Genomic DNA, 23254 nt, shown 5'->3' with positions numbered 1-23254 from the left:
CGGTGTTGCTCGCCTCTCTTTAAATTTTCCAAATCCCACCGGAGCTTAGCTTTTTTCTCTCCCAGGCTAAATGCTCATTTTTTGAATGATTTATTTATGAATTCATAATGAAGTTAAAGAATAATAAAGTAGAGAAAGTAAAAAACAATGTTCTTGTTTTTCATTACATATAGTATAGTGTCTTGTGAATTATATTTATCACACTATCACTTAGTTTTATAACTTTAGCTTTTCAATGTTTGGTATAGAGGGGTTATAATAGATCATTAACAAATTTTAGGATGGGGTGGGAGAGGGCCTCGATGGGCTTTCCATTTTTTGACTTTTAATATTAATATAATATAGTCTAATACTTAGAATGTTAGAAAACAAGAATTTTGTTTGTTGCTCTAACTATTTTAAACAATAACTTTTGATATATATTACAAATATATATTGTTAAGTTATTAACATTGATTTTTTTTGTTAAATTTTTTTGCCTCTAACTAGAAAATTTGAGTCGGGTTGTTCTAAACATAAAAAGAAAAATAATGTATTCATAGTTAAAGAGGATGTATCAAACGATTCATCGTTAAACAAATGACGAAACACCATCGTAATAAGGAATTAGTTACGTAAGAACATAGAGAAGAAAAAGTTGAATTACATGTGCTAGAAAACATGGATGAAGTTCATGAAGTTGTGGAAAAACCTAAAGAAGAAGTTCATGATGTTGTGGAAAAACCTAGAGAATAAGAATTTGAACTACAAAGAAGATACTTCAATGAACATGTATGATCCTAGAAACTAGAACATTTATTGAGTGGATACATGATGTTATGGTCATGAATTTACGAGATGTTTGATAGTAACTTTGAGTTTTGAATTTTGGTGATAAATTTTTTTTACTTAATAATACTTTACAAAAAAATTTATGGGGCCTCATTTTGATTTTCGCACAATGCCTCCGACATGTCATGGTCGGGCCTGCAAATGGATTTGAATTGATGTTGACATTCATGTGTACTTTACAGCTTGTTTTGCAACCTGTAAGTTATTTAATTGCTTTGTTTTTTAGTGATGCAAAAAAAATTGAAAAATATTATTAATCAACCATAACAGACTTGAAAGACACCAAACAACTAGAAAAAAAACTAGAATGTAGTTTGCGATTGTTGTATTAGTGGTCCTTAGATAATCCTCCATTAAATGGATGTTAAATGACGAAGTTGTCTTTATTTTTATTTTCTCTATTTTATTGAAATATTTTAATAATACAAAGACCATTTCTGTAAAAGAACCATAACATCACCCACCTACCATGAATCCACCATTAACTCCACCCACCATGATTTTCGCCATTGAATCCATCACCACCTCAGACCCACCACCAATCAAAATAACCAATGACCACCAAACATCTCTGATCACAACCACACCATTATTGCCACCAGACGCACTAAGGTCATACAGTATGGAGGCTTTTCACGCGTAACTATCATATTTGAATCCTATGTGGAGGGGAGGTTCACTAGTGAACACCACCTCAAAGCATAGTAGGTGTGTTGTGGAGTGGTGGTGATCACATATGTTTATGCAAGTCTTTGTCTCCCTCTCTCTCTCTCTCTCTCTCTCTCTCTCTCTCTCTCTCTCTCTCCTTCACTAATTCTTCATTAGTGAACACCATCCCCAAATGTATAGTGGGTATGTTGTGAAAGTGCATGACGATGATGCTATTTTTTTTTACGTGTATATGTATTGTAAGGATACCGGATGGCCTAACAACCACACTATAACCAATACCAATCACCATCACCATTATCATCAACTACTACCAATCCCACCACAATAACCATCACCACAAACACTTAATCACGATTTCTTTTAAAAAAAACCCTAACCCTAAATCACTCACCAACAAAGAAGAAGAAGTAGAAGAGTGTAGGGTGGGAGGAGAAGGCGACGACGTTAGTCTGTCTTGAATTGGCATAGTAAATGTGCCATTGGTATGTGTCTCTTTTTGTTGGCGACCTCTTCTAGCAAGGTGAAGGCATGAGATGTCAGGAAGTAAGGGTCGGGGCTCTAGACGTCGTGAACGGTGGTGAAGGGATGACATGTTGTTGGTGGTGAAAGGCATATGTTTCCAAGCTATGACAGTAAGGATGGCAGTGTCGACTCTTCGGATATGTGAGGCAGCGACGGTGGTTTCATCTAGAAAGATATTTGGTAGAAGAGGGGAAAGAGATTGTGGTGGTGGTGTAGAAGTGGAGCAAGGGATAAAGGGTGGTGAGAGGAGAAATTGGCATCAACTACGACATTTGGGTTAACGGGTACCGCCAAAGAAAATGAGATATCTCGGTGGTGGAGATAAGGTTAGAGAGAACATCCATGGTTGAGGGAGGTTGCAACATAAATGATCCCTCATTATTAAAAAATGAAAAAACAAAAAACAAAAAAGCACAACATATAAGGTTTTAAATAATATTAACCCAATATTATTTTCAAAAAAATGATGCGATAGATTTTATCTATGCTTTTATATTTACTAAGTCAACGTCAATTCATATTTCCGATAACATCATATAGGTTGATCTACAGATAAATACTTCATCTATGATTTTAGATTAATAAAGTCAACAACATTAAGGTATATTCCCTGATTCATTGTCAACACATTCTCCCACATTCTCGAGAATGTTAGATGCACCACACCAAGATAACATACAATTGGGAGATTATAGTGATAATTGACATTGATTGAAAGCTTAGCGAAAGATTTATTCTTTTTTGATTTGGTTCTTTACTCATACAAATTTACATCACAAGCATGTTCAATACTTAAATCATTATCAACACATTGAATTTTCAATGGTCTTTTAACTTCCATTTCATCATTTAATCATACAAGCAAGTAGATTAAAAGAAATATAAGTATTTACAATAGCAAAACTAAAAGTTCACATTCCATGATCAGTTTACTAGTTTCATCATCTTTATGTGAGAAAAGCTCTTTTAAAACAATTTTTTTATTTCATAAGTAATTAGTTATGAAATTACTTGTAACATCCTAGAATTAAAATATTTGGCATATTAAAATAATTAAATTAAATATATTTGAACTTGATAAATTAGTTATGTGAAGTTAGATTTTATTAAATGGTATGAAAATAGCAACTTAGTCAAGAATCCCAAAAATGATTTCCAATGGTCATTACAATGAAATATATGTTTGATTATTTTGTATGTACACTAACTAATGAAAAGCAACAAGTTTAGAGTGCATGTTGTGCAATGTTAGAGTAAATGTTAGAAAATAAGTTAAGTATATAATTTTCACAAAATGGTAAGTTCCCCACATTGGAACCTTAGAAACCTGGCACAAATACATGATAATTGTGATATAAAAGTTCCAATGTACATATGACACTGTAATAAGACAAGTCAAAACGAAACAAACCATTTTGAGTTCAATGAAGGAGTTATGCCATTTTGAAAATGTATGTTACAAGTTGTTTATGGTTTGAATGACCAACAACTTAACTCTAGGGTTATAGAACTTGGGCTTAAGTGAAACAAAACAATATCTTCTAGGTTTTGAGATGTAACTATAACAATGAAGAACACTTAGCAAAATAATCATATCATAATACGAGTTTATATAAGAAAGTTATTAATGTTCAAAGTTGAGAAAAATATTGCATGAATCCGGTGAGTAAATTTTATTTAATCTTGGAAAAATAATGATCCGATGAGTAAATTTTACTTATTCTGGGTATATTGATGATCAAGGGCCCATGTTTAGGCAAAATTCATTTCAAGCACATACACAAACAAGAATCTTGAAATATTAGGCAAAATGAGACAATATATGAAATGGTGTCAAACATGTCCTATGTGTTATATTATTTTATTAAATGTATTGGGAAATGGTGCAAAACATTTACTACTCAGACATGAATATATATATATAAAAAAGCAAAGTAGGTTATTATATTTGGTGGAAGGGACAAAGTATATTTCTATAGTGAGAAATTGTTAGATATATATATATATATATATATATATATATATATATATATATATATATATATATGTGTGTGTGTGTGTGGTTAAAGTAAACTTTGGAATGGATCGTGGTACATAAAATATATCATAAAACGTAGCCTAAGCACGATTGAATACATCAAAAAGTTTAGGAAGAACGAAGCTAAACTAATAGTGTTTGTATTCGGTTTCTATAGTATAGTACTTAGGTTCTACTAGTAAAATGCCATGCTTTAGTAAATAAAATAAGTGGTTTTCTTTATTCAAATGTGTATCCAAGATAAAAACGAAGAGTTAGAAAAAAGAATAATTTCATTTGGAATTGAATTTAAAAGGTTGTTTTGCAAAAAAAAAATGCTTGTCTCAAATGAACCCTCTACACACATACACATACACAAACAGTCTTTCTTTCTTTCTTTCTTTCTCTCTCTCTCTCACACACACACACACACACACACACATATATATATATATATATATATATATATATATATATATATATATATATATATATATGTTTGTGTGTGTAGTTGGTTGAGGGTGATGAGAACTCCAGTTTTTCCCATGGTTATCTGATAAAAAAAGGAGCCAATTGATGGTTCGTGGTATATCGGTAGACGGGAGTAGGTTACAGATCCAATGGTGGTAAAAAACAGTTCTTTGATCTATATGCTTCTAAATTTCAGTCGTTCAATGGTATTAAGTTGGCGTCTTAAAGTGATAGGTATTCTTCAGTCACTGCGAAAGCTATAAATATGCTTGAAGCAGAGTTTACAAATGACGAAATCAAGTCTGCGGTTTGGGATTCTGGCGGTGATCGGGCGTCTAGGCTTGATGGTTTTTTCTTTCAGGTTTTTCAAGCATTTTTGGAACATTTTAGGTCCGGATGTTATAGTTTTTGTCCAGGAATTTCACCATAAACTGGTTATTCCTTTCGGATGCACTTCACCTTTTATTACATTCATTCCTAAGGTTGATAGTTCGATTCTCGTAAAGGATTATAGACCAATTAGTCTTATTGATTTACAATTTAAAGTTATTGCTAAATTGTTAGCGAAAAGACTTGCTTTGGTGTTTCATGATGTCATTGGGGTTGAGCAGACAACTTTTATGAAGGGTCACCAAATCTGAGATGGTCTGTTAATGGCAAACAAGTTAGTATCGCGGTTTTAAAAAACAAAATATGATGATTTTTAAAGTTGACTTTGAAAAGGTATATGATTCTATCAGTTAGGATAACTTAGACCAAATTATGACTTTTGGGGGTTTTGGTGATGGTTGGAGAGAAAGGGTTAGAGGTATGTTTAAAAATGCTAGATCTTTGGTTCTCTTGAATGATAGCCCTATTGATCACTTCTAACTATTCTGAGGGATAAGGCAGGGTGACCCGATTTCTCCTTTCATGTTTATTATTGTCATAGAAGGGCTTCATGTGGATATGGAGGATGTAGCAGTAGAGGTTGTCGTTCGTGGTGTTTCTTTGGGTGCAAGAGACTTAGTTATATCTCACATTTTCTCTACGGATGATAATGCTCTTTTTATGGGTGAGTGGAGTGAGAGAAATGTTGTTAATCTCATTCATATTCTTTGGTGTTTTTATTTGCTCTCTTTTTTAAGGATTAATCTCTTTAAATTTAGTCTTTTAGGTGTTGGGGTGCATGATGATGAAGTTACTTCCTTGGCTTCTATCACTAGTTGTGTTGTGACTTCATTCCCTTTTTTATTATCTTGGAATTCCTGTTGGTGAGTCTATGGTGCGTGTTAAAGGGTAGGATGTGATTATTGATTGTTTCAAGATAAGATTATCATCTTGGAAAGAGACATTATTGCATATTGGTGGTCATTTGACTCTTACCAAATCCATTTTGGGGAGTCTTGGTATTTATTTGTGCTCCATGTTCAGACTTTTTGTAACGTTCGGATTCGCCAAGTAAAATTGTTGCATTAAACTTCTTTTACCCGTGGACTAGACCAGAGTACGTTGGCATACACAGGTTACGCACGACATACTCAATGCATGCGCGGATCGGGGGTGTCCCCTGCGTACGTTGGGCGTACGCGATCCAGAGGCAAACCCTAATTTTTAGGGTTTGCACCTTATTTAAACACATTAAGCCCTTCACCTTCTTTACCTTAACAACCTCCTTTGCCTCTTGAGCCATATATCGAAACCCTAATTCATTCTCCTTAAAGTTTGAGTTTGTGTGGGTGTTTTGTGTGTTTGGGTGCTTAGTGAAGAAGAGGGAGATTTGTGAAGAAGCATTGGACCAGCAAGAGCTTGTATATCCAGAGGTTTCTCACCATTTCTAGCTTATTAAAGGTTAAAAGCTCCTACCTTGATGACTCCATGTGTTAGTTTTAGTTTAGGGATATATTCTTAATATTATGGTCCTTAAGGTGGTTCTTGAGTGTATAAACTACTCTAGAAGAAAATAATGTTAGATCCGAATGTATTTGATGTCCCTTGAGCATAAAAATGTTGTCTTGATGGATTAAGTTCAACCATGCAAGGGTTGAAGTTGGGTTCATGAAGTTAGTTCAAAATTTGACCCATTTAAGACATGCAAAAGCATAAAGTTTGCAACTATATGGCTTAAGACACTCTAATAAGCTTAGATCTAAAATTTAACGTTAGGTCTTAACTGATTAATACCTTGAAGATGGACTTTGGCCAACTGTAGCGTACTCCGGGCGTACCTAGAGGTACGCTACGCGTACGCTCATGAAGTCTCGTGGGTGCGAAGGCCGTGAGTACGTTGGGTGTACTGGAAGTACGCCGAGGGTACTCACCAGAGGGGGAGCTTGGGCTTATTTCGGGCCATTTTGGGATTTAAGGACTTTGGGCCCTTGTTGGGCCATGAGTTTTTTTGTGATGGGCTTTTAGACTTGGACCTATTTTTTTGAGTTGGCATCTTTTGGGCCTTAGGCCTAACTGTATGTGGGCCTTGGTGGGTTAGGCCCAATAGGGCAAGGATTAAGTACCATTTTCCTTAAAGCTAGGATTTAGGGTTTGGACTCTCGGGATAGATTATCGACCTAAATTCTAATTAGGATTTTGTACTTGTGATCAAGTGAGTGCATTTCGTGAGTCAGCAGCCCAAGTGTAATTTGATATCTTCAGTCTGAGGTGAGTTTCATTCACTGTATTCGTGGGTGGAAGGCACCAATGTCGGCCCACTCGTTTATGCTTGTAGTATGTTGATTGTTTTCGTGACAATTTTCCTTTATGCCTGTATTTGCTTGATGTCTCTGTGACTCTTTTGTTATGATATTATGTGGTAGTGGTAGGGGGTGAAATAGACCCGATACCGGTTGAAAGAGACTGAAGGAGTTAAAATATACCCATTACCAGTTGAAAGAGACCGAATGGGTTGAGAAATACTCAGTACCGGTTTAAAGAGACCGAATGGTTTGAAATATACCCAATATCGGTTGAAAGATACCGAAGGGGTTGTGGGCACCCATATATGCTTGACTGTTATGTATGTATGATATGGGGTATTTTGGGGGAACTCACTAAGCTTTGTGTTTACGGTTTTCAGTTTATGTTTCAGGTACTTCGAGCTCAAAAGGGAAGGGTCCGGTCTGATCGCACCACATCCACTTATGATTTTCCGCATCATGTGATTTTGGGATTTTGTAATGATATGTTATTATGATATACTCCCGACTGTTTTTGTATGATTACCGTTTGACTAAAATGAATTTAAAAGTGAAAATTTTATTTGAATTTTTGGGATGTTACACTTTTTGCCATTGTTTGTCATTTACTAGAGTCCTGTAGATCTTGATTTTTTGGTGCATGGAGGAAGATCAACAACGTATTCATTAGGTCAAATGTTATGTTGCTTTAAACTCTGAAGAGAGCGGAGGCTTGAATATTGATAATTTGGATGCTTTTAACTTGGCTCTTCTGTATAAATGGAGTTTCAAAAGGAAATTCTCTTTGGGTTAGACTTACTAAATGTTTTTATGGGGTCGATGGCGGTTTGAAGGGTAGTTTTTAGTTAGTGGGAGGGGGTTTGGAAGAAAATTACTGGCTCTATTAATCAATTACATGAAGCTAATGTTATTTCTAGTAATTTCATTGCTATAGCTCTTGGGAATGGTTTTATGACTAAATTCTGGACATATTTTGGTGTAGAGGGTGTTGGATTAGGTGTCTAAGCCCATAACTATAATTGGTATGTACTTGATTTGATGGTAGCATGGTTCTTTTGGGTTGCCTTCACCATAGCAACTTGACAGGATGACTTTTGGAGAAAGAGGTTAATTAATGATTTATAAATATATTATAAGAATAATATATTAATTGGAAATCGTATTTTTTAATTAGTATTTAATCAGAAATTTGTTTGTTATTAATTTTGGGATTAAAGGAGCTGATTAAAAGAACGGGGACTGGTATTGCAAATCATTGATAGTTGCAATGTTGGGCTGATGGACTCCTTTAGAAGGGAGTGGACGAAATCTATAGGAGGCCCTATAGAATTCGTGCAAGGCCTTCTAGAAAGAGTGTCCATGGGTTGCTTATGGCCTAAGGAGGTAATTAGGGTTTCCACCTGAAAACCCTAGCATCCACAACTATTTAAGGACCCCCTGGGTAAGCATTTTCGGCCCCATCCTTTGCTATTGGTGTTTGTGACTCCATTAGAGGTGCAACACTTGGGGCACTAAGCTTCCAGAAGTCAAGATCAACCAAGGACTTCTTTGTTATTACTAGATAGCAAGCAAGGTAATCTTCTAACCCTAGTTTTCATATATATTTCGATTTGTATGCAAGTGTTAGGGTTGCTGCTTTGGAATTTCTATTTGTATGTATAATTAGAGAAAAACTTAGATCCAAAGCAATTAGGGTCGCATGATCACATAGGAATGTTTATCAGTGATAGTCATTGATAAATTTGGATGAACCTAATAGCTACAAGGAAGCCATGGCAGACCTTGAATCTGCCAAATGGAAAGAGGCAATGGACAGCAAGATCCAGTCCCTGTAAGACAATCAAGTTTGGAACTTGGTTAACAATGTACCAGGTCGTAAGACAGTTAGGTGCAAGTGGATCTTCAAGAAGAAGACCGACATGGACGGTAAGGTACACACGTTCAAGGCACGATTGGTTGCGGAGGGCTTTACTCAAACCCCAGGGGTTGACTATGATGAGACCTTCTCACCGGTAGCCAAGATCAAGTCTATTAGGGTTATGTTAGCTATTGCTGCGTTTCATGATTATGAAATCTGGAAGATAGATGTCAAAACCGTTTTCCTTAATGGGAAGATGGCTGAAGATGTTTACATGTGCCAGCCAGAGGGTTTTGTGGATTCTAAATACCCGAATAGAGTGTGCAAGCTTGATAAATCCATCTATGGTTTAAAGCAAGCGTGTCGCAGATAGAATATTTGATTCGATGAGAAAGTCAAAGAGTTTGGTTTCTCTAGGATTGAGGATGAGTCCTGTGTATATGTAAAAGCTAGTGGGAGTATAGTTAGCTTTCTAGTATTGTATGTCGATGACATACTGCTCATAGGAAACGACATTCCAACCTTGCAGAATGTTAAGTCCTGGCTTGGGAAGTGTTTCGCTATGAAGGATCTAGGGGATGCTGCCTATATTCTGGGAATAAGGATCTTGAGAAACAGGAGTAATAGACTAATAGGACTTAGTCAAAGTACTTACTTGGACAAAGTGTTAAAATGTTTTAGCATGGAGTAAGACTCAGAGTCCGAGTACCGATGCAGAGATAGCGGAAATGAGTCGAGTACCATATGCTTCCACCGTTGGCTCGATCATGTACACTATGATCACTCGCCCTGGTGTGGCTTTTGCGTTGAGCATGGTAAGTTGATATCAAGGGAACCCGGGTAAAGCCCACTGGACAGCAGTTAAGAATATTCTTAAGTATCTGCAAAGAACTAAGGACTGGGTCCTTGTACTTGATGACAGTGATGACTTAAGAGTCACAGGGTATAGTGACGCCAGCTTTCAGACCGACAGAGATAACTTCTGCTCTCAGTCGGGCTGGGTGTTTACCCTAAATGGAGGAGCGGTGACTTAGAAAAGTTACAAGCATGAGATCGTGGCTAATTCAACGTGTGAATCAGAGTACATAACAGCGAGCGAAGCGTCAAAGGAGGCTATATGCTTGAAGAACTTCATTGGAGACCTTGGAGTTGTACCAGCCATAAAGGAGCCCATTGAGATTTTCTGCGATAATGAAGGAGCGGTTGCCTTAACCAAGGAACCAAGGGATCATGGTAGATCCAAACAAATCGATAGGAAATACCACTTCATCAGACATCGGGTAGAAGAAGGACTCCTCTTCGTCAAGAGGGTATCGTCAGAAGAGAATCCTGCAGATCCCCTCACAAAGGGTCTGAGTAGGATTAAGCATATTCAACATACAAGGAGCATTGGTATGAAGGACAACATTAGCTTTAGTGATTAGATAGATAGTTAGAAACTTGTAACAATATAAATGTAATTGACCTTTGATGATTAAGTAATGGAAGATTTATCTATGGGTAAAGTTTACTATCTTTTGTCAATTGTTTATTTTGTGTTTCATTTTGCATGTTTTACATCCTGAATAATAGGATTGTTCAAACTATCCACAATCAATCATACTTTGGAAGTAAATAATGAATGAAGACTGTCATGAATTGGCTTGTAGATTGTCTAAGTGCTTAGACATTGCAAAGGTTTATTGCAACGTTCATGAGTACTCCTGAAATAGGATTTGAGTATTGGATTAAACCCACACTCACTTTAATTATTTCATGGAATTTATCACGAGTAATTATGAGACGATAATATCGTATAATCTTTAAACCAAGATATATGAGTTGTTGTTTACGAGTTGGTTGTGCCTTGATAATGCGTAAACGCATCAGTAACTTGATGTTATAAAACGTATTGTTGTGTACGATTTGATGAGTAAATTGAACAAGCATATAAGTCAAAGTTTATATGTTCCTTTTATCTCAAGGGGTAAAAGCGATATCTTGGGCCCCTCGATGATCTTGTGTTGACTTATGTGCCAGGCCCGGTCAGGACTGAATTGATGTGTTCAATTAAGTTCGTTGTCAAACAAATCTGAGACCAGGAAACAAAATGTTGGACATTAAGAATGATTATGTTCCATGTCTTTGTCCACACGATATCTTGCAGAACGGAGGATTATATGATCCCTTATCTAAAGGACGCGTCATTGACTAGGTCAGAGTTCGACAACGGCTTTTGAGAGCTACGATTGCTAATCAGATTCTGAAGTCATACTTGCAGTTATAGTTATTAGACTTATTGATGAGAATGTCAAGTCCACCAAGCAAATTACACCCTTTGATTTCTAAATAAACGTAATATAATGATAAAAAGGGGTATCGATCCTCGGGGAAATGGTTGTATTCAATCACCAATGCAATTCAATAGAACTAGTGAAATTAAACTAACTAACTACAATTAAACTAAAAAGGGGGGTTGTTTGATTACTTGAAAACTAAAATACTCGAATAACTAAAAACCTTGCAATTAAGCAAGTTGATGAGATGCTCAAAGGTTGGGAATAATTGGTTAACTAAGGCAATTCAACACAATGAACATTTGTGTGTTTATCATTAGGATCTAATACAAAGCTTATCCTTCATCCCAAATTGGTTATAGCAATCATGAAGCATGATATGCCAAGATTCCTCATAGGTAGTATGGAGGTTGGGGAAGCCCACAACACACCTTCTTAATTAAGATCAAGGGTCAATTGAAGCAATTAATCCCAAGAAATCAATTAGCCTTAAGAATGAAGGAATCCCCAATTCCTAGAGGATGTCAAATGCTTACACATCCATAAAGGAGCTATGATTCATAAGCTAGAGATGATTTCTACCATCATAAAGCCTTTGTTCTAGATAAATTCAATGATCCAATGCAAAATCAATGAAACAAATCAACCATTGCTCAATCAAATACTAAGCTCATGATCAAAGCATCAAATAAGCATAAGAATTGTAAACTAGAATCATAAACATGGAATAAATTGATAATCAACATAAATCCTTCAAAACCCACAAACATTCATTGGTTTTCAGCCAAAGTCAACCAAATAAGAGTATTAGCCACTCATGGCAACAAAGTAACAAGAACAATAATTAATTTGCATCAAGAATCTACCTAAGACTTGAAAAGATGAAAGAAATTGAGTATTTTGCTCTCCAAATCGTCACTTGCAGGTCTCCAATGGTGGAAAATTCGTGAATGAGCCTCTAGATCTGATCCCCTTGAGTTATTGTGAGCCAAATGACCAAAATACCCAAACTGGGCAGTTGCGCGGGTACCCGCGCAGCCAAAATTCCACCCGCGCAAATGCTGCTGGAATGTCATTGGTCCACCATTCCACTACTCCACCCTTCCACTACCAAAGATTCGTTTGGTCCCCCCCTTGTCCATGTAATTTGAATCCACCAATCATCATTTAGCCACTAAATGGATGCTCCAAGCCCAAAATTAGAAATTTATGATCCATCTTCACAAGCCCAAATAATCCAAGCCAATAACTTTCAAAGCCCAATTCTTCTTCTTTGATTCCGCCAAGCCCAATAATGCTTCGGGAGCCCACTAAGCCGTCTTCACTCTAATCCACAATCACAAAAAGCTCCAAAACCCTGCAAAATTCATCATGCAACATAACAAGCCCCCGATACGATCCATGATAAAGAAAATAAAGAATATACAATGCAATACTAATAAAAAGAGCTAAAAATCTAAGATAAACTAATAAAAATAAGGAAATAAAATAAGCTATCAAATCACCCCAAGCTTAAACCTAACTTGTCCTCAAGTTAGAACAAGACTAAAATGAGCTCGGAATGAGCTAAACTAAAAAGAGCAAAAGAAAGATACCATAGAACTTGGTCAACATCAGTCAACATGGTCAGAATTAGTCCTTCAATGAACCCTACGCATCTTCAAAATGTTCCCCGCTTTAGAGCCATAAACCACATTCTCAACCACTTGATGGGCGAATAGATCACGGCTGGATGTAGTTGCGGTGTGCAAGACAAAGGAAACAGAGATGCCACCAGTGGGGACACTTTAAATCACCAATGTAGACCATAGTGCACGAAGGAAAGGCACCTCTTCATACACTATGATTCCTACATTTGTCAGGCTAAAGTGTATAGTACGAAATAGGGTTTTACAGCGCGGCCTCCAGGTAAACATCCGGTTTCAGAGGCTTCTCCCTTGTACTATCCTTTACAGTCTACCGTCTCATCGTCGGGGCCTTTTCTCACCAAAAATCAAAAATAAAATAAAATAATAAAAATTCTACTTAACCTAAATCTAAACCTAACAACCTAAGTCTTCGATCTTGAACTTTTGTTATTTGGTCTTCAGCTTCTTTGTTGCTTGATATTCAGCCACTTTTTTTTTTAATAAATCTAAAGCCTTGAACTTGGATTCATGTTCTTCTTTTTGTGTTGCTCTTTTTCTTCATTTTTTTTCTTCTTTGATTTTGTTGCTTTTCTTTAATCTTCTTCATTTTTTTTTCTTTTCATCTTTGAAGGTCTAAGGAATTTCACCATGTAGCATAGGATGGAGGCTAACATGAACACCTAATGATCATTGACAATGTGCCAAGATCAACTAAAAAGGGTGGGGAATGACTCAAAAATGGGTGTTACCGAAAAGACTTGGTCCCAAAAAATGTGAATTGGGGGACCCACTTCAAAGTTCATCAAGCACCTCAATGCAAGGTGTGATAAACAAAATCTATCTAACTATCTACTCTAGACTCTTTAAAAAAAATAACCTATCTTAAAAAGGTGGTGAGAATCTAACTAAGCAAGGCTCGGACGAGACTCGGGAGTACTAAGGGGTATTCCCCCCAAAACCAAGATGCGAGTCTTCAATATCTTCAATGTACCTTACCGGGCTAATCTTTGCTCGCACACATTGGCATGACCAACCACATCCCTCCGCACCTAGACCCAATCAAGCTACCTGCATCTGACCCCCACACAAGCGGTCTTAAAATGGTCTGTGAGGCTCAAAACGTGTCCCACTTATCAAACACAAGGAATTCCATATCAAGACCCGGGACCAATCTATGATTCAATACTCATGACTCGGTGCTCTGGTACCTGTAGGGATGAGAAGACAAGAAAGAACAAAAATGCATGAACTTAAACTAGAATGCATCTAAAAAGCATGAAAATTAGAAAAGAAAGAAATAAAATATGCAATATTTTTGGAATTTTTTATGCAATTTTTTATGAATGACCTAAATGAGTTACTCTAAATGCAACTATATACAACCTAAATGCAAATAAAAATATAAGAATACCTCACCCCAAGCTTAAAATTAAGCATTGTCCTCAATGCTTAGGATGAGAGTAAGGAAGGATCATACCGGGATCAAGGTGGAGGAGGCCCGCGAGGACGGTATGGAAGCAACACATGGGTCGCATAATGATGCTTGGATGGAGTTCTTGGCCGCCTAAATACACATGGATGAAAGCTTGGTCGCACAAAGGACACATATGAAATGGCTCGAAATTTTCTTATGAAATGACATATTTGCGCGGGTACCCTCGCAAACTTTGCGCGGGTGAGGAACCGGCCGCGCGCATACATCAGAATGCATCCCATGTGGGGGTAATTTGGAACTCGGAATCTGCACGGCTGGAGGCCGGTCGCGCAAAGTCTGCGCGGGCACCCGCGCAAATTTCAAATTTTAGCATTTTTCAAACTTCACCAAGATCATTGCAAGACTTCCATATGCTTATTTTTAGACCAACTTCAAGCTTAGAAACACCCAAAACTTCAAGTGGAAATTATTTATTTACAATGCATTTATTTAACGTCTTTGCCAAGACATAGCTCCGCCTCCGTCAACCTTCGTAATTCGGATTTTCCAATGTTATGTTGTCGAATTCTCCCATGTCAAAGCCTTCATAAAATGGTTTCAAACGGTGCCCATTCACTTTGAATATTTGATTTGTTTCCAAACTCTTAATTTCAACCGCACCGTGATCAAACACTTTTATAACAATAAAAGGTCCGTGCCATCGAGATCGCAATTTTCCCGGAAATAGCTTTAAGCGTGAATGATAAAGAAGAACTTTTTGGCCTGGGATAAAATGCTTACGAGTGATATGTTTGTCATGAAACGCTTTTGTTTTATCTTTGTAGATGCTTGCATTTTCATAAGACTCGTTTCTCAATTCCTCGATTTCTTGAAGTTGCATTTTTCGGTGATTTCCACTTTCTTCAAGATTGAAATTGCACTTTTTAACCGCCCAGTATGCCTTGTGTTCCAATTCCACCGGTAAATGACAAGACTTTCCATAGACAAGGCGGAATGGAGACATACCAATTGGAGTTTTGTAGGCGGTCCGATACGCCCATAAAGCATCTTCTAACTTCAAGCTCCAATCTTTTCGGGTAGTGTTGACGGTCTTTTCAAGAATTTGTTTGACTTCTCTATTTGACACTTCGGCTTGGCCATTTGTTTGTGGATGGTAAGCGGTTGATATCCGGTGTGTGACACCATATCTCTTTGTCATTGCTTCCATCATTTTATTGCAAAAATGAGTGCCCGTATCACTCACCAAAGCTCTTGGTACACCATATCTTGCGAAAATGTTGGACTTCAAGAAGTCAATTACCGTTTTAGCATCATCATGCCTTGTTGCCTTTGCTTCCACCCACTTTGAGACGTAATCAACCGCCAAGAGTATATAAGTATAACCAAAAGAAACGGGGAAGGGGCCCATGAAGTCGATTCCCCACACATCAAAGATTTCACAAATAAGGATAGGGCTTTGAATCATCTCATGCCTCATGGATACGGTTCTCGTTCTTTGACATCTATCACAACTCTTGCAAAATAGATAGGTATCTCTTGACATTGTTGGCCAATAGAGTCCGCATTCGAGCACCTTTCGCATGGTTTTGTTTTGACCAAAATGTCCTCCGCATGCATACTCATGGCAAAACTTCAAAATTGACTCAACCTCATTTTGATGAACACACCTCCGTATGAGTTGATCCGGACAATGTTTCCAAAGATAAGGGTCATCCCACACGTAGTATTTGGAATCACTCTTCAACTTGGCCTTTTGGTACTTGGTAAATGCATGAGGAATTTCTTCAGTAGCCAAGTAATTCACAATATCCGCGTACCATGGAATGGAATTTGACATATATAAGAGGTGTTCATCCGGGAATTCATCAAGGATAGGAGAAGAAGAATCACCAATATTCAACCGAATTAAGTGATCCGCAACTAGGTTTTCGGCACCACTTTTATCCTTTATCTCAAGATCGAATTCTTGTAAAAGAAGAATCCAACGAATCAACCGTGGCTTGGCATCTTTCTTGGTCATGAGATACTTCAATGCGGCATGGTCGGAATACACAATTACTTTTGTCCCAAGAAGGTATTGTCGGAATTTCTCCAAGGCGAATACAATGGCTAGAAGTTCCTTCTCGGTGGTGGAGTAATTGGCTTGAGCATTATCCAAGGTTTTGGAGGCATAGTAGATGACATGGGATGCTTTGCCCTCTTTTTGACCTAAGACCGCACCAATAGCAAAATTGCTTGCATCACACATTATTTCAAATGGAAGCTCCCAATTTGGAGGTTGGATTATTGGGGCGGAGGTGAGCAAGTCTTTAAGTTTGTCAAAGGCTTCTTGGCATGCAGTATTGAAGTCAAAATCGACATCTTTTTGAAGAAGGAGGCACATTGGTCGCGTGATCTTTGAGAAATCTTTGATGAATCTTCTATAGAATCCCGCATGGCCCAAGAAAGATCTCACTTCTCTAACACATGTTGGGTAAGGAAGGGTTTGGATGACATCAATTTTGGCTTTATCAACTTCGATGCCCTTTTTGGAGACGATGTGTCCCAAAATGATTCCTTGATTGACCATGAAGTGACATTTCTCAAAGTTTAACACCAACTTTTTCTCAATGCACCTTTTCAAAATCTTCTTAAGGTTACCCAAGCATTCATCAAACGAATTGCCATACACGGTGAAATCATCCATGAACACTTCGATTATATTTTCAACATACTCGGAGAAGATACTCACCATGCATCTTTGGAATGTGGCGGGGGCATTGCATAATCCAAATGGCATCCGCTTGTAGGCAAATGTGCCAAAGGGGCATGTAAAAGTCGTTTTGTCTTGATCTTCGGGGGCAAAGGGTATTTGGTGAAAACCCGAGTATCCATCAAGGCAACAATAATGCGATTTGCCCGCCAATCGCTCGAGCATTTGATCAATGAAAGGAAGAGGGAAGTGATCTTTCCGTGCGCTTGAATTCAACTTTCTATAATCAATGTACACCCTCCATCCATTTTGAACTCGAGTGGGTACCATTACGCCTTTGTTATTCTCAACAACCGTGATTCCCGTTTTCTTGGGAACCACTTGCACCGGACTAACCCATTTGGAGTCGGAAATTGGGTAAATCATATCCGCATCAAGTAACTTGATTATCTCCTTCTTGACAACTTCCATCATGGGAGGGTTTAATCGTCTTTGGGCTTCCCTCCTAGGCTTGCAATCATCTTCCATGAGTATCTTGTGAGTGCATACATTAGGACTTATCCCCTTGATGTCCGCTATGGTCCACCCCATGGCCTCTTTATGCTCTTTCAAGACTTCAATCAATTGGTTTTCTTCAAAGTCTTTCAATTGAGAAGAGATAATCACCGGCAGAGTCTCATCTTGACCTAGATAAGCATATTTCAAATGGCTAGGTAAGACTTTCAATTCAAGTGTGGGTGGTTGGATTATGGAAGGTGGCATCTTGATTGGAGAATGAGATAAGGCAACTTGAAAAACATCCTTCTTTGTGGAATTAGTAATTTCGAGAGCCTTCACAATATCTTCAACTTTGGAATCCAATGTATACAAATCCAAGGTATTCTTCAAACTTTCACCTTCAAGACTCATGTTAAGCACCATCTTCAAAAGATCCCCACTTGATAACTCGAATAATTGTTGGGTGATTGGCTCAATCACATCAATTCGATACAATGGAGATATGTTGCTAGGATATCTCATTGCTTCAAAGATGTTGAAGTGAATGGTCTCTCCATCAAACTCCATGGTGATCTTCCCATTGTGGACATCAATAATCGTGTGAGCGGTATTCATGAAGGGTCTTCCAAGGAGAATCATAGATGACTTGGAAGGAGTCTTTTCTTCAAGGTCAATGACATAGAAATCTGCGGGAAATACTAGTTGATTGACTTAAACTAGTACATCCTCTAACACGCCTCTTAGAAATACACTTGACTTGTCCATTAATTGAATGATGACTCCGGTTTCTTCCAAAGGTCCAACATTGAGAGATTGAAAAACCGAGTATGACATGATATTGATTGAGGCTCCAAGATCTAGCATGACACTTTCAACATGTAAATCACCAATGGTACAAGGTATAGCAAACATTCCCGGGTCTTTGCATTTGGGTGGAAGCTTCTTTTGGATGACCGCGGATACATTTGCATTGACTTGAATCTTCTCATTTGTCTTGAATTTTCTCTTGTTGGTGCACAAATCCTTATGAAATTTGGCGTAACGTGGGATTTGCTTAATGGCATCCAATAGTGAAATGTTGAGTTGAACCTTGCGGAAAGTCTCAAGAAACTCTTTCTCTTCTTCTTGTTTCTTTGAGGAAGCCAACCGGGATGGAAAAGGCGGTGGTATGACCAATGGTTTGATGGGTTTGTTGGAAGGATCGGGTTGATCAACATTTGGCACAACCGGTTCCTTTGGAGGAACTACAACTTTTGGAGGTTCCACAATGATCACTTCATCTTCGTCTTCTCTTGAAACTCTTTTAGGTTGACTTTCTCCAAGTGTTTTCCCACTTCGCAAGGTGATGGCACTCACATTGGGGTTCTTCTCGGTTTGTGATGGAAGTTTACCCCTTTGTTCCATCTTGTTGAGAGCGGTTGTCAAGTCTCGAATTTGTGCTTGAATGTTGGAGAAAGTATTCTTGGTCTCTTGTTGAAATTGGCTTTGGCTTTGAGCAAGAGAAGTAACGAGTTCTTGAAGGCTCATTTGATGGTTACCACTTGATTGGCCTTATTGTGGAGGTTGTTGGTAATTTGGAGGGTTATAAGAATTTTGTGGATATGGAGGTTTTTGGGATTGGTATTGTGGATGTTGGGGTCTCATCAAAAGATTTGGTGGATTTTGCTTTGGTGGATAAGGGTTGTTTTGGTTATTCCTCAAATTTGGGTTGAAATTGTTTTGAAATCCCATGGGTCTTGGTTGACTTTGATATCCGCCCATTGCATTCACATCTTCCGGTTCACTTCCAAGTGTGGGACACTTATCCGTATAATGGCCCGTCATTGCACAAATACCACATACCATCAATTGTTGACCACTTCCCACCACCATTTGACTTAACACATTAGTCAAATCCAAGAGCTTTGATTCCAAGTGTTGAGTGTTGCTAACTTCACCAACCACTTGTGTAGAATTTCTCTTCATGTCATTTCGAGTCCCAAAATTCCTTTGATTTTGAGAAATGGTACCAAAAAGTAATCGGATCTCGTGAGGGGTTTTGTTGAAGATGTCACCACCACTTGAAGCATCAGTCATCCTCCGATCTTTTTCATTCATACCCTCATAAAATTGTTGAAGAAGTAGTTGTTCGGGTATATTGTGTTGAGGATAACTTGTACACAAATTGTTGAAGCGCTCCCAAAAATCATGAAATGTTTCATTTTCCCCTTGACGAATCCCCAAAATGTCACTTATTTGACTTGAAATGCGGGAGGTGGGATAGAATTTGCTATTGAAGGCCTTGAGTAACTCTTCCCATGTGTGAATTTATCCCGGTGGTAAGTTGAATAACCACTCTCTAGCTTTGTCTTCCAAGGTGAGCGGGAATGCGGTTAACTTGAAATCATCCAATGTCACATTGTCGGGCAACATGCTAACACATATCATATGAAAGGACTTCAAATGCTTTTGAGGATCTTCTCTATCCAAACCATGGAACTTGGTTAGTTGATGGATGAAACTTGACTTCAATTCAATCCCTCGGCGGTTTGCGGGATAAACAATGGCAAGAGGTGTATGAGTAACATCTGTCTCCATCATTTGCTGAAGTGTCAACTCTTGAGGGGGATTGGGTGGATTGGGGTTATTGGGATATTGTTGCAAGTAATTGGGTGGTTGTTGGTAAGGTGGATATGGGTATGGTTGATGATTGTAGATTGGTGGTGGATAAGGTTGGTAGTTAGGGTATTGGTTGTAGGGAGGTTGTTGTTGAGGGTACATTGGGTTTTGGTATATTGGAGGGTGTTGGTAATTGGGTTGATTTGGGTAATGTACTTGTTGTTGAACTTGAAAAGCATTGTTTTGAGGTTGGTTGTTTTGGTGGAAGTTTTGGTTTTGTGGTTGATAATTGGGTTGGTTTTGAGGAGGGGCTTGATTCCAAGGTGGCATATCAATGAGAGGTTCTTGTTGTTGTTGTCTTGGTTGATGGGGTGGGATATTAGCATCTTGATTGTTTGGGTTTGGGTTAGGATTGTGAGGTGGAGTGTGATTCATGGCTATGTGGTTTTCAAACAGAATGTCTTCAAAGGATTGACCAACAATTGGAGAATTCGGCTCGGTGTCGGTATCACTTGAAGTATGAACCTGATCTTCTATGTTGATTAGTGGAGAAGAGGAAGAAGCTTGAACGAGTTGTTGTTGCTTTGCTTGTTTTGCTAACTTTTTCAACCTTTTTGCTTCTTTTTCAATTTCCGGATTGTAGAGTAGTTCACCGGTTCTTGTAGACCTAGGCATAAACAATCAAATAACAATAACCAATTTCCCCGGCAACGGCGCCAAAACTTGATGGGAATGTCAAGTCCACCAAGCAAATTACACCCTTTGATTTCTAAATAAACGTAATATAATGATAAAAAGGGGTATCGATCCTCGGGGAAATGGTTGTATTCAATCACCAATGCAATTCAATAGAACTAGTGAAATTAAACTAACTAACTACAATTAAACTAAAAAGGGGGGTTGTTTGATTACTTGAAAACTAAAATACTCGAATAACTAAAAACCTTGCAATTAAGCAAGTTGATGAGATGCTCAAAGGTTGGGAATAATTGGTTAACTAAGGCAATTCAACACAATGAACATTTGTGTGTTTATCATTAGGATCTAATACAAAGCTTATCCTTCATCCCAAATTGGTTATAGCAATCATGAAGCATGATATGCCAAGATTCCTCATAGGTAGTATGGAGGTTGGGGAAGCCCACAACACACCTTCTTAATTAAGATCAAGGGTCAATTGAAGCAATTAATCCCAAGAAATCAATTAGCCTTAAGAATGAAGGAATCCCCAATTCCTAGAGGATGTCAAATGCTTACACATCCATAAAGGAGCTATGATTCATAAGCTAGAGATGATTTCTACCATCATAAAGCCTTTGTTCTAGATAAATTCAATGATCCAATGCAAAATCAATGAAACAAATCAACCATTGCTCAATCAAATACTAAGCTCATGATCAAAGCATCAAATAAGCATAAGAATTGTAAACTAGAATCATAAACATGGAATAAATTGATAATCAACATAAATCCTTCAAAACCCACAAACATTCATTGGTTTTCAGCCAAAGTCAACCAAATAAGAGTATTAGCCACTCATGGCAACAAAGTAACAAGAACAATAATTAATTTGCATCAAGAATCTACCTAAGACTTGAAAAGATGAAAGAAATTGAGTATTTTGCTCTCCAAATCGTCACTTGCAGGTCTCCAATGGTGGAAAATTCGTGAATGAGCCTCTAGATCTGATCCCCTTGAGTTATTGTGAGCCAAATGACCAAAATACCCAAACTGGGCAGTTGCGCGGGTACCCGCGCAGCCAAAATTCCACCCGCGCAAATGCTGCTGGAATGTCATTGGTCCACCATTCCACTACTCCACCCTTCCACTACCAAAGATTCGTTTGGTCCCCCCCTTGTCCATGTAATTTGAATCCACCAATCATCATTTAGCCACTAAATGGATGCTCCAAGCCCAAAATTAGAAATTTATGATCCATCTTCACAAGCCCAAATAATCCAAGCCAATAACTTTCAAAGCCCAATTCTTCTTCTTTGATTCCGCCAAGCCCAATAATGCTTCGGGAGCCCACTAAGCCGTCTTCACTCTAATCCACAATCACAAAAAGCTCCAAAACCCTGCAAAATTCATCATGCAACATAACAAGCCCCCGATACGATCCATGATAAAGAAAATAAAGAATATACAATGCAATACTAATAAAAAGAGCTAAAAATCTAAGATAAACTAATAAAAATAAGGAAATAAAATAAGCTATCAAATCACCCCAAGCTTAAACCTAACTTGTCCTCAAGTTAGAACAAGACTAAAATGAGCTCGGAATGAGCTAAACTAAAAAGAGCAAAAGAAAGATACCATAGAACTTGGTCAACATCAGTCAACATGGTCAGAATTAGTCCTTCAATGAACCCTACGCATCTTCAAAATGTTCCCCGCTTTAGAGCCATAAACCACATTCTCAACCACTTGATGGGCGAATAGATCACGGCTGGATGTAGTTGCGGTGTGCAAGACAAAGGAAACAGAGATGCCCCCAGTGGGGACACTTTAAATCACCAATGTAGACCATAGTGCACGAAGGAAAGGCACCTCTTCATACACTATGATTCCTACATTTGTCAGGCTAAAGTGTATAGTACGAAATAGGGTTTTACAGCGCGGCCTCCAGGTAAACATCCGGTTTCAGAGGCTTCTCCCTTGTACTATCCTTTACAGTCTACCGTCTCATCGTCGGGGCCTTTTCTCACCAAAAATCAAAAATAAAATAAAATAATAAAAATTCTACTTAACCTAAATCTAAACCTAACAACCTAAGTCTTCGATCTTGAACTTTTGTTATTTGGTCTTCAGCTTCTTTGTTGCTTGATATTCAGCCACTTTTTTTTTTAATAAATCTAAAGCCTTGAACTTGGATTCATGTTCTTCTTTTTGTGTTGCTCTTTTTCTTCATTTTTTTTCTTCTTTGATTTTGTTGCTTTTCTTTAATCTTCTTCATTTTTTTTTCTTTTCATCTTTGAAGGTCTAAGGAATTTCACCATGTAGCATAGGATGGAGGCTAACATGAACACCTAATGATCATTGACAATGTGCCAAGATCAACTAAAAAGGGTGGGGAATGACTCA

The 23254-nt window shown here is 37.8% G+C and overlaps 1 protein-coding gene across 1 annotated transcript; it reads right to left on the bottom strand.

The window, feature by feature from the left end:
* Window positions 1-18283: 18283 nt before the first annotated feature.
* On the bottom strand, window positions 18284-18976 carry LOC145104104 (uncharacterized). The gene has a single exon (XM_079041388.1). It carries the CDS (start codon window positions 18974-18976, stop codon window positions 18284-18286), a length of 693 nt encoding a protein of 230 aa, XP_078897514.1.
* Window positions 18977-23254: the final 4278 nt, after the last annotated feature.

This window comes from Lactuca virosa, chromosome 4 (genome assembly GCF_052849685.1).
Source record: "Lactuca virosa cultivar CGN04683 chromosome 4, Lactuca_virosa_CGN04683_v6, whole genome shotgun sequence".
NCBI classification, from domain to species: domain Eukaryota; kingdom Viridiplantae; phylum Streptophyta; class Magnoliopsida; order Asterales; family Asteraceae; genus Lactuca; species Lactuca virosa.
The sequence above is the reverse complement of the archived record's forward strand: the minus strand, read 5'-3'. Positions and strand labels throughout refer to the sequence as shown.